The 12,499-nt window shown below is 30.3% G+C and overlaps 1 protein-coding gene across 1 annotated transcript; it reads left to right on the forward strand.

Annotated features, from left to right (window-relative positions):
• Positions 1 to 10,569: 10,569 nt before the first annotated feature.
• TRIADDRAFT_51639 (uncharacterized protein) lies at positions 10,570 to 11,709 on the forward strand (the record flags this gene model as incomplete). The annotated part of the gene is made up of 1 exon (XM_002107743.1): positions 10,570 to 11,709. The coding sequence occupies one exon, from the start codon at positions 10,570 to 10,572 to the stop codon at positions 11,707 to 11,709; it is 1,140 nt and encodes a 379-aa protein (XP_002107779.1).
• Positions 11,710 to 12,499: the final 790 nt, after the last annotated feature.

The raw sequence follows: 12,499 nt of genomic DNA on the forward strand, positions 1-12,499 counted from the left end.
TATAGTGCCTATAACTGTGAGATTTTATTTGTGCGATCATAAAACTATGACTAATTACTTGTTTTGCCTTTCAAGCATCAAAAATGGAACGATACACTGATTGAATGGATTTATTTTTTAGCCCTGTAATCAACTCCCTGCCAATGTTGATGAATTACTAATGATTTACTTACATTTTATACGAGTCTACTTTAACAGCAAATATGATAATGTATATGTTTTATTGAGTTATATTTCATGTGGATACAATCGAACAGTATATAAATGGTGTCTATTACAAAAAGGATTACATTTAGTCGAATTTCTCATGATATTGTTTTACTTCTACCTTATGAACGTGTACGAACGTAATTTAGCAGTAAAGACGATACTGTATATATATTAATAATTTATTTAACTTCTACTAACTTGTAGCTGAGACGATGCATATTTATGATTAAACCAAGCTAGGCGGGCTTCTAGTTAAAGTATGATTGTTATAGTGACGGTATTCTTTGGCCATTAAACTTCCATTCTTGTTAAGCTTAATAAAACTATTTTCTACTTCGTGCTATTAGCGTTAATAGATTAGTAAAGATTGCCCCGGCCGAAAAGAAATTAATTTCATTACTACCTTTATCCAATGCTACTATTAAAACAAGGAGGAAATAATTTTAATTCTCGAAAGTGACTGTCTTCGATCGATACTAAATTTTTAGACTTATTACACAAATTTTGATTTTGTGATTGCGCATTAATAAAAATGACGGAAAAATTTAAACGATGGTGGAAATAAAATGCAACGACAGGAATACTCTTCATAAGGGCTCTGATCATATTTCTTGAGCGTTTTCGAGCAGAAAGCGTTATCAATTACTGTATATGAGCGTATTATTTGTTGATACTAACGGCCGTAAAATCATTATAAGAGTGTCCATGCCATTGCACATCCAGGGCTACCTAGCTACCTTAGAAATATAAAATTTGTGTAATTGAATATTACTTTCAAAATTTAAATTATCTCAAATAGGATTAACCGCAGCAAATGATCTGTTCACTGGGATCAATCATAAAACTCTATTATAATTGCTACATTAAGGCTATTTTATTCAATATAAAGGTGATATTATCAGACCGATATTGTCTCTGGATTAGTATAGTATCTTGTTGGCTCGAGTGATGATGTTTAGAAATTAACTTGAGCACAGTATTAGCAGAAAATAATCGAGCCCGTATATCGTTAGGGCATGATCCATTATGATCCCTTTCGCCACATAAATTGTCTATAAAACTTTTCTTAGAAGCTGTAGAGATTTACTTCTAATAAGCGCTCTAGTATTGAGTATTATTCATGTATCAAAGGTGGCGCACATATAGTTAATTAGAACTAGAACATAGTACGTGACATTATGGTAGCTTCTGGAATGGTTGTTGTTTTATTGAGTTCATTAATAATAAAATAAATAGAATTGCATTGATGCTGTCTAAATCTATAATTTATTCACATAGATGCTAGGAAATGATCAAATAAATTTCAAGCAGAGGAACTAAAATTAGAACTAAAATTAGAACTAAAATTAGAATAATAATTACGTTAATGAAAGTATGCTTTTTTTTCAGTAAAATTTCCATTTCCTCCAAATTTATAGCGCTTTCTATAATCATATCATAAGCAAGATCGAGGCAATACTTTATGTTGATATAAAAGTTAATTTAATTGCATTAAATGCTTTAATTTTAGTTTCAACAAATTACGGCCTTTATGTAATGATATATAAAATAGGCAATAAAATACTTTGAACATAATGTTGGCTACAAGATAGGTTTTATAAGAATAAAAAAGGAACAATGCGATGAATACGTAAAGATGCACCAAAATATTGTCTAATAACATGATATTAAAAAATTAAATGGATAATTTTCTTCACAACGATTTTATTCGTTTTTCTAGCAATCTTATCTTATAAAAGCAACATATAAAATACATCATCGAACATTTTACTGAAACTATCTACAATAGGTTTTCCAGATACTTTTTCCATTTTTCCTAACTAGAACATCTTATAAAGTACATCATTGAACATTTTAATGAAGCTATCTATATTTAATTTTTCTAAAATCTTTTTGTTTCACTTTTTTCCAAAAATAACATTTCTTAAAAAATAACAAATAAAATGAATACTAAGGTATTTAAATTGAGTTTACCGTATATCTTTTCGATTTACTGACAGGAGCGCCTTCTAAAAAATAATAAACAAAGCTGAATACGATTCTATCGTACATTCATGGAATTATATTTACCGTAAGTTCTTTATATCCCTTTCATTTCTTAAAATGCCCCTCCAAAAAATAAAATGAATTTAACCAGATTTTTGATTATTAAGTATCTCCATTGTAAATTTTCTGCATGCGTTCTGTATTCTCTTCATGAATCATTGTAGCATATAGTCAAAATTCTCTGAAGTTTTGAAATTGATTCATGACTTCATTAATGAGTATTGTCAGGGATGGAAATTAATTGTTAACATAGATGGATACATTGACATAAAGTATTCTGCTTAGAATTTGTTTCAGCAGTGCTTTTCTAAACACTGGCTTTTACATAAAATCGATGCCGGCAAATAGCCCCTACCTATCATTTGTATAGACCCTTTGTAGCGCTGTGAGTTTATTACTTGAGTTAAATTCTTAATTACGTATGGAATTACTAATATGAAATACCGTAGGCTATAATACTTGCGTAGTTCAATGCGATTAGTTGCTCGTGCCCCGGCAGAATATGGTAATTCAATACCCGTACTTATATAGTTTGTTATAAATACAGTTGCGGTTGGTTTTATTGTAATAAAGCTTAATTCGGGTTTTAAATTCAGATAGTCTGATTTATTGAGGACCCTTATGAATGATTCACTACACCCTTGTAAGAACAATAAGCCTTCGTGCTGGTAAAGAATGATCATTAATCGATATATATATATTACTCCATTTACCTTCCTAGGATGGGTCAAATTTATTTTATGAGTAGTTCTTTTATTTATCATTCATCTTTATGAGATTGATTAACACCAACTATTTACAAAGTGATAATTAATTGATTTATAAGTCTTTATTGGTAATATGAAGTGTATTTAAATAAAGCAGCACAAAGATTTATAAGAGTAATTAATTAATTGATGGCTTTGCTAGAAAACATAATTTACTATTACCATCAATTATGGATAAATGAATTAAATAATCTTCTTTTTACTGTAGAGAATTTATTTCCAGCCTTATAAAGGTTCCGATATATTGCAGTATTTGTTGTTCAAAATTACAACGGATTACTGGTAAACTGATTAAATAATCTCTTTCCCGAGAGAAAATTGAAACTTAACCTTTGCTTATATCGTACAATAAAATATTTAATGTAAACTAATCCTTGTTCAAAAATTAAACTACATATACTCTTAATTCGGATTATGCAGGTATTTATATGAATGTAGCTAGCAGTTTAGAGAGGTGGGTTCGATGTTGACTCGTTGGATTCTACAAATGATTATAAAAAATTTTACTGCATTAAGTGCGATATATTTTACAAGGTCAATGTAATCATTTTTATAATAACCCCTTGTACTCCGGTCAAAATGGCAGTTGAGGTTAATTGACTTCAATACACGATTTATCAACATTTGTAACTCATTATGTGTTGCATTTATATCAAATTTAAATGCTGTACAATATTATCCCTGTAAATATAAACAATAAACTAACTATCAAGAGTATGATATTTAGTAATTTAATTAAAAATAACAAAAATATGTACTATCTCTATTCAAAACTTTATTATGAGCTGCAATTATGATACTGAATATGATATTTAATACTTAAATTAAAAATACTAAGTTTACGTATCTATCTCTGCTCAAAAATCTATTACAAGCTACGATACGATACCGAGTATATTATTTAGTAATTTAATTAAATACACTAAATATATATATATATCTATCTCTGCTCAAAGCTCTAGCATGAGCTACGATTACGATACCGGGTATGATATTTAGTCATTTAATTAAATATACTAAAAATTTGTATCTATTTCTGCTTAGCACTCTATTATAAGCTACAGTTACGATACTGAGTATGATATTTAGCAATTTAGTTAATATACTAAAAATATGTATCTGTCTCTGCTTAAAACTCTATTACAAGCTACGATTATGATAGCATCATAGGTTTGCAAGGAGGAATCTCATGAAGATTGTTATCGAAACTTATCTATGATTAGCAGATAGAGTAATCTACTGATGCAGACTGTTAGATATAAGTACAATATCAGGTTGTTAAAAAAGTTAGGAAAGAACTTGTTTATTGGCAATAATTTCATTTATCCTACTCTTTCTGATAAGCTAGTTGGAGCAATAGCACCTATGAGATCAATTTATTCTTTAGGAAGTAGTTTGCGTTCAATCCAATATTATCCATCAACTCAAAGAAAACCGAATGGTTGCTTAAATTATCCGATATTAAAATATGAGGTCATTTATGTCGAGTAGAAATATGCCCGTTAAAATGGCTATTCGATGGAATGGTAAGTACCGGGAATATCTAAAATAGAGATTTAAATAATGACTTGAATCTTGGCTTCCTTTCAATAAAAGGAAAGAAGTTAACGCTCTAGCGCAAAATTCCACGATATTCATATCGAGCAGAGAAAAAACGTTATAAGTATACCCTCAAATAAACGATTAATAAATTTTGAAAGCAGTCATTCAAGCAATAAATTGAAAACTCTTTCCTGACATGTATCCAACTGATACATTGATTATTTTATATAGCGCTAAAAGATGATGCAAGTGAAAAAAATTGCAATCAATTCATTCATAGAAGCATTTTACAACAGCGAATTACTAGTATGATGTTTACTTGCTATCTACTCTGGAGAAATTACTTTATCGTTCAATTTCATGAGCAGCTAGGAGTAAAGAAATGGGAAATTGAAATTGAATAGGCATGATTGGTATATATAACAATATATGTATATATATACTTCTCCAAAAGGTAATGGCTCAAAATGGAGATCATCAAGCCATAATAAAGAGTCCGCATTATTTCCAATACAAAATGTGTCCTACTTCTATACATTGTAACGGTAGCTACGGTAAGTTTATTGACTGGCTATTTGATCTCTATGGCGTGAAAGAAATTTGATAATTCCGTTACTACTAGTATTATTGCAATTATATCTTAGCTGTCTCTCTGATCTTAATGGCGTAAAAGAAACTTGATAACTCCACTATGACTAACATGATTGCCATTGTAAAGGGCTCATCAATAGAAAATCAATCTATGCGATGAAAAGAAAAATTCTATGCCAATGACTCATTACGATGGCAACGACAGGCATATTTTCAAGTCAATAACTAATCCTGATGTAATGCATCGAAATAAGAAAATAAATTTCTTGATTTCCTTATGTTCTTGTAACGCCCGAGGCTAATATCAAGTAGAATATATCTTGAAATAGCTACCATTACATACTCGATATTCCCTTGGAATAGTCGTATTCTATAACCGAGCTTGATTTAGTATAATTTAATATCCTGGGTTGCGAAGAGAATCAATAGCCATGATGTGAATGTTAAACATCATTTCTTGTCTAGATTTGTACTTTGCTACCGAAACATTTTAATGTGTAAATAGAATTTTCTAGCTCTATGACAGGTATTGTTTATCTATTCTAAGTATTTAATAGAGGATATAATTGCTCTAGAATACCTATTTGAATTTTCTATCAATAGACAGGATTCATTCTATTCCATATACAAATACAGAGCAATGAATTGAAATCGTTTTTTTTCAGTAAACCAATTAAATTGATTGATTAAATTGTTTTTGACATTTTCTATATAGCTCACGATCTGATAGATTCTTTATAAGTCAATATCAATACGTTAGATAATTATTTCAACTTTTTTTCCTATATCTTGAACTTGATGTGGTTGATTTATTGCACATTTGCAAGTTGCTTATGACTAGTGGCTTATCCATTTTACAAGCGAAGCAAGCATAACTCGTTTTTCATTGGAATATTAAAGTAAGTTAATTTACATGGATTAAAAGGTCTCATGTTTGTTGAATGCTTGTTTGCCTTGCTTTAATTTAGTTAATAGCATCGATAGAGGATTATTATTTAAAGGATTTATTCTGAATGGGAATAGTAAAAATCCAGATAATGTCTATGGTAAATATTGGAGGTGTTTAGTTTTCGCTAGCTTTAGAAAATTGAACCCGACAAATAGATCTTTCTGTATATTCCAAAGACGATAAAGACAAATCGAAAAAGAAAACTCATCATGACTGATCTATTCACTGCCAAGTTGAACGGTCTAATGGATATATTTTCAACTGTTGTATCGCACTTTTTTTGCAAGAGAGGAAGTTTACATACAATCGATATACAATTGAAGAAATGGATTAGCTTTATTAGAGTAGCGTTAGCAATGAATAGAATCCAATTATTTCATCAGGAATAATTTAAGGGCAAAATTGAGAAGGAAAACTCATCATTTAGTTTCATAACATTATGCTATTGAATATTATTACTGTAGCGTTAGCGATAAATTGGATCCAATTATCCCATCAGAGTAATTTTAAAGCAAAATTGAGAAAGAAAACTCATCTATAGATTTTATAACATCATTCTATAGAACGTTACTAATGTAGCATTATCAACAAATTGGATATTATTATTCTCTTGGGGTAATTTTAGGAAATATTAAGGAAGAAAACTCATCATTTATTTTCTTAAAATCGTTCCACTGAATACTGTTAGAGTAGCGTTAGCAATAAATTTGATCCAATTATTCCATCGGAGTCAATTTAAGGCAAAATTGAGAAAGAAAACTCATCTATAAACTTCATAATATAATTTTATTGAAAGCTGTTAGAGTAGCGCTAGCAACGAATTGGGATATAATTATTCTGTCGGAGTAATTTTGAGGCAAATTGAGAATGAAAATTAACTATTTAGTTTCATAGCATTGTTACATTGAATATTGTTAGTATAGCGTTAGCAATAAATTCGATGCATTTATTCTATCACAGTAATTTTAAGGCAAAATTGAGAAAGAAAACAGATTGGTTTTTGTTTCTTGAGGAAAAGTAAATCAATGAATGTTGAAACAAATTACATTAAAAAGAACATAATATTACCAACGAACTGGATGAAAACTAACTATTTCCTTTCATAACATCGATTCATTAAACATCATTAGTGTAGTGTTGATAATCAATTTCGATCAAATTGTTTCATCGGCCTATCGGAGTTTAGCAAAATTGAGAAAGTAAATGGATTATTTACTTGCTAATTAAAAGTATATCAATGCAGTATTGAAAATAGATTACCTTAAAAGAACGTACTACAACGTTAGCAACAATTTGATGTAATTATTTCACTAGAACGAGGCCCATTGAAGGCTTAAAATGAATTATTATGTTTCTAGATCAAGATGTTATGAAATGGCAATAGATTGTTTTAAAAGAATATAAGTTAGTGTTAGTAACAAGTTTGATCAAATTATATCTTCAGAGTAAGGCAAAATGATGAAAGAAAACTGATCGTTTTATTTGCTAATTGAAAATTGATTAATGCACTATTGAAAAAGGGAAGAGATTACCTTAATTCAAGAAATAAGATAGTGTTAGCAACGAGTTAAACCAAATTATTTCATCGAAATAAGACAGAATTAAGAAAACTGGTCATTTAATTCCCTAATTGAAAGTAGATCAATGTAGTATTGAAATGATTAAGTTAAAAGACCACAAAGTAACATTGACTATGAAAATGATGAAATAAATTATTTTCATCGTAGTGAAACAAAATGGAGAAAGAAAATAGGTCATTTTATTTTCTAATTCAAGGTTGATCTAAGCAGTATTGAGAATAGAATGCTTTAAGAGAATTTTATTATTCATTTGAACTATTTTAATATTCAGTCGTGTTTGATTTGAACAGTCTTGAAAAAGAACATTTCTTACAGAAGAAAATTAATCATAGAGGTAAAAAGTCTTATTAGCCAGCAACTCTAATTAATTATCTTTAGAGCATAAGTGACGGCCATTGATTTAGGCTGTTACAGTCTTGTGAAATGACTGCAATACATATGTCGAAATTGTCTATAGCAGTAAAATCTTTATTCGCAACAAATTGTACCTGCCTAAAGATAAAGGTAAATCTATATATATATATTGCAATGAGAAATAATTAAACAATAATAGTTGATAGCTGTAGCATTTCTTGATTTTACAACAGGAAATTTAATTATTATTTTAAAATGTTGTTAACAACAAAATCGATCTTATTATACAAATTTCATGAGTTGGATTCTACATCGACGTTGTCTTACCACCATGTAAAAAAATGTTTGCTCAAGTTAGCTTAATAACGAAGACCATCAATAACACCATGATGGCTCAATAGAAGTAGATTCGTTTTATTTTTTGCACTACATTAAACCAAAATAGCGAAAAGTATTATTTTAAGGCATTATTTCCTCCATGCTTAAGTTATCTTAATAACGAAGGAGACCAATAACCCTAGTATAAAGGTTCAACGGAAGTAGATTGGGTTCATTTTTCTGTTACATTAAACAAAATGGTGTAAAGTATTATTTTAACGCTCTACTCCCTGCATGATTAAGTTAACTAAATCACGAAAGCGGCAAACAGTACTGCTATGAAGGCGCAGTAGAAGTAGATTGGGTTCATTATTTTCGTTCTATTAAACAGAAATGGCGAAAAATATTATATTACGATTCTATTTCCTTCATGCTTAAGTAACTTCATAACGAAGGAGACAAATAACACTACTATAAAGACTCAATAGAAGTAGATTCGGTTCATTTTATCCATTGCATTAGCCTATAGTAGACCAACTCTAGACTCCTTCTATAATTGCACGCGGTAGATTAACTCCAACTAAAAAATTGGATGGCTATGGATGGATTTCATAAAGTTTCACATTATAAAAATTGATTGACTTTGACATGCAGTAAAGTTGATTTCATGCTAGCACTTTCAAGTGTGAATGATTGTAGGCCAAGGCTTGAATTTGCTCCATTCCCATGACAGTCATTTCTTGCAAGTTCCGGATGATGATGGCGTTTTCGACAAGAATTCCAACGACAGACATGACAGAATTCTCTGATTGGTAATAGTTGACGTCATAGTTCCCTTGAGATTTTCTAATCAAGGATAGAATATGATTACAAGCATCCATTTAGAAGCATTGCTCTTCAATGCTTAATTAGGATCGAATTTTACTAATGCGAAAATTTAGAGCGAAACATGACAGCTTTGATCGTATAAAGTTATTAGATATTGATTACAGGAAGTAAAAATGATTCTAATGTTCTTACACCGGGTGGGCAATCAGTTCAAATGTCAATGATTTATTAATTATAGAGTTTACTAGCATTTCTCTCCTTACTTTAGGCTATTAGTACTAGTGCTAATGATTAATCAAAGAATTTATTGCTACACTGATTCTCTTCTTACTCTAGACAATGGGTCCTTTGCTGAAAATTATTGCTTATAACGAGTTTATTAGTATTGCTCTTCTCGCTTTGCAGTTCGATAGTTTCTTAAACTAGCAAAATAACAAGTAGTTACCATTAGTTATGAAATCTGTGAATTTCCAAATCACTTAAGTTCTAGTGTTCTTGAAAACTAACTACGAATATTGTAAAATTATAAGTGCTACAGTGATTTAGCAAATTTAGTGATTTTGGCAAAACTAGTAGCAACTGACATACCAACATATTAAAATTTCTAAATTATAAACTATAAATCATCCACTCCTTGTTAGTGATGAAAAGATATCGTAGCAAAGTCTTATCATTGCAACCATTTGCTATTGATCTGAAACATCTTTCCTAGACAGAATTTCTCAGTGAAAATAGTACCTGATAGTCCACTGAAATTCCTAAATTACAAGCTGCAGTATCTTCAACATTGCTGACAACACCATTTTTGAAAGAAAATCAAACGTAAATGTCATCGTTTTCAATAACGGGTCACATCTTTCCTCAATAGAATTTTCTTGAAGAGAAATAATCTATTGAAATTCCTAATTATAAGCCGTAGTATTATCTATTTTATTCGAAAAATAAGCTTTAGAAGAAAATGAACGAAATGATTAATAGGAGGCTGCTTCCTTAAGTAGAAATCTCTCTGTATCGACAGCACTCGTAACAAGTTTATTATCTCATCGATATTTAGTCATTGCTCAATCATGATTTAAAATTGAATAGCAATTCCAATGCGACTTCTAACATCATTGCATTCAATATTTTTCCTTCATCTACTTTAGAAAGTCCTACAAGTGATTTAAGAACTCGGTAAGCGGCATTTTTAAATCAGCTATCGTCATGGCTCAAGCCGTGATTTAAAATTGAATTGCATTTTCAATGGCCACCTCGACCATAAACATATTCAATTTTTTCCTCCTTCTTCTTTAGAAAGTCCTAAGAGTGATTGAAATTTGCGACAGCAATAGAATTAATAAACAAGCAAGATTCTCCCTTGGAATCATAAAACTACCTAACCAACATGGCTAGCATCATTTCAATAGATTACAATGATTCCACCAATAATCCGTTATTATCCATGACCAATACTACTGATTCAACTACTGCTAGCATTCTTGCTTTAACTACAAGTACTGTTAGATCTTCGGCAACAACAGTACCTACTACAATTGCAATAGCTGCGACTACAAATCCTCCACCATTAGATATGCGAACATTTATTGTCGTTGCTGTGATCAGTGTACTAGGGCTATATTTAAATTTAGTGGCTACTATTGCACTATTTATCAAGCCGGCATTGAAAAAACATCCTTTCTATCAGTTTCTAGCTAGTATTGGAATTACAACTTTACTCGCTATTATCAACCCAATTAGCGGATCACTTGTTCTATTTTTGAACTCGCGTGGAATTATCCCGTTGAATAATTTTTCAATCTATTCTCGAATTTTTATCGTTGCACCTTCGTATTGCTCCTTTATCGTTACCATGCATACCTTAAATTGGATTGCTATTGAACGTTGTTATGAAAGCTTTAGGTATCCCAAGCGATTTAGCGATAAATATATTAAATTATTAATCGTACTAGCATGGATTATCGCGGTAGCTTTTACTGTACCTATTGCAATTTATACACATTGCACAAATCATACTGCTCCATGCAATACATATAATCATATCTTAACACCTCATAAGCCATTTTGGATATCCTTTCTAGCTTTAAATTACTTCATCCCTGTTTTATCCTTAGGTGTATGTTATGCTATCTTGATGAAATTTCAATGTGGTAAAACTATTGTGGCTTCATTTGAGATATTAGAAAAGAAACGTGAAGAAAAGAAGTTTATTAAATTATGCTTTTTGACTACATTAATTTACACTGCTTGTCTAACCCCTCGTTGTATCCTCATATTGACTTCGGTTACCTACCAAAATAAGCTAAATGCCTCTTCTGCTGGTATCATCGGTGCTGATCGAATTCTATCCATGCTGTATCTTATATTACTACCTTTGATCTATATCATATTTAATCAAGATATTCGACAAACTTATTGTCCATGTTGCCATCAAAGTGCTGTAATGCCAGATAATATTGAAGGTGATAACAACACAGCTTCTGAAAAAGCCATTGGAGTTCCTGAAAAAGACGATGATTCTTTGTGATAGTCTCACTTTCGTCTTCCAACAAGAGAACCAGTAGTCGTAAGTCAAAAACCCCAAATACTCTTCTAATTTCTGTAAACTTTACTTCTACATGGTAATCATCTATTATGGATGATACTAATTGATTGGTAATCATGTGATAACGAATGAAGCATTATATCAATCGTTGCTCCAGTCCTGCATTTATTCCAGATTTGCTTTACCCTAATTCGCTACCGTAGTGTAATCATTAATTCAATAAATCCTGCCATTACGTATAATTTTCCGCTTTTCCTTAGTATTTTACTTTATTTCACGTAGTATTAATGCATTGATTCTATATTAGCTTGAAATGGTCATGTTGATGTATAAATCCGAATGCTATTATAGACATACGTATAACATGGCGATTAATTATTAGAAGTAAAGTAAGATTTGGTTAAATAGCAAGTCTACATAAGATCATGTATTTGCTTATTATTTCAAGATCAATCATTATTCAGTGCTAAATAGCACGAATTGAATTGTAACATTACTGTAGTTTATAAATTTTGTTTAAGGATGGAAATATATTCTATGCTCCATATCTTATCTTGTCATGAATAATGCTTAGTTAAGTTTCAAATTGAATATTCTACGATTTCAATTGCGTTTTATACGCATAAAAATAATTTCATTGGATATTATCATAACTTTTCCCATGAAATTCTAGTAGCACAATCCAACACCCAATATAAATTTTATCATCGTTTACTCATTCAGCTAACGAATAAATAAATCTTAAATCAACCATCGATGATACAGATTGGCT

The sequence above is a fragment of the Trichoplax adhaerens genome, genomic scaffold (assembly GCF_000150275.1).
Source record: "Trichoplax adhaerens TRIADscaffold_1 genomic scaffold, whole genome shotgun sequence".
Classification (NCBI taxonomy): Eukaryota; Metazoa; Placozoa; class Uniplacotomia; order Trichoplacea; family Trichoplacidae; genus Trichoplax; species Trichoplax adhaerens.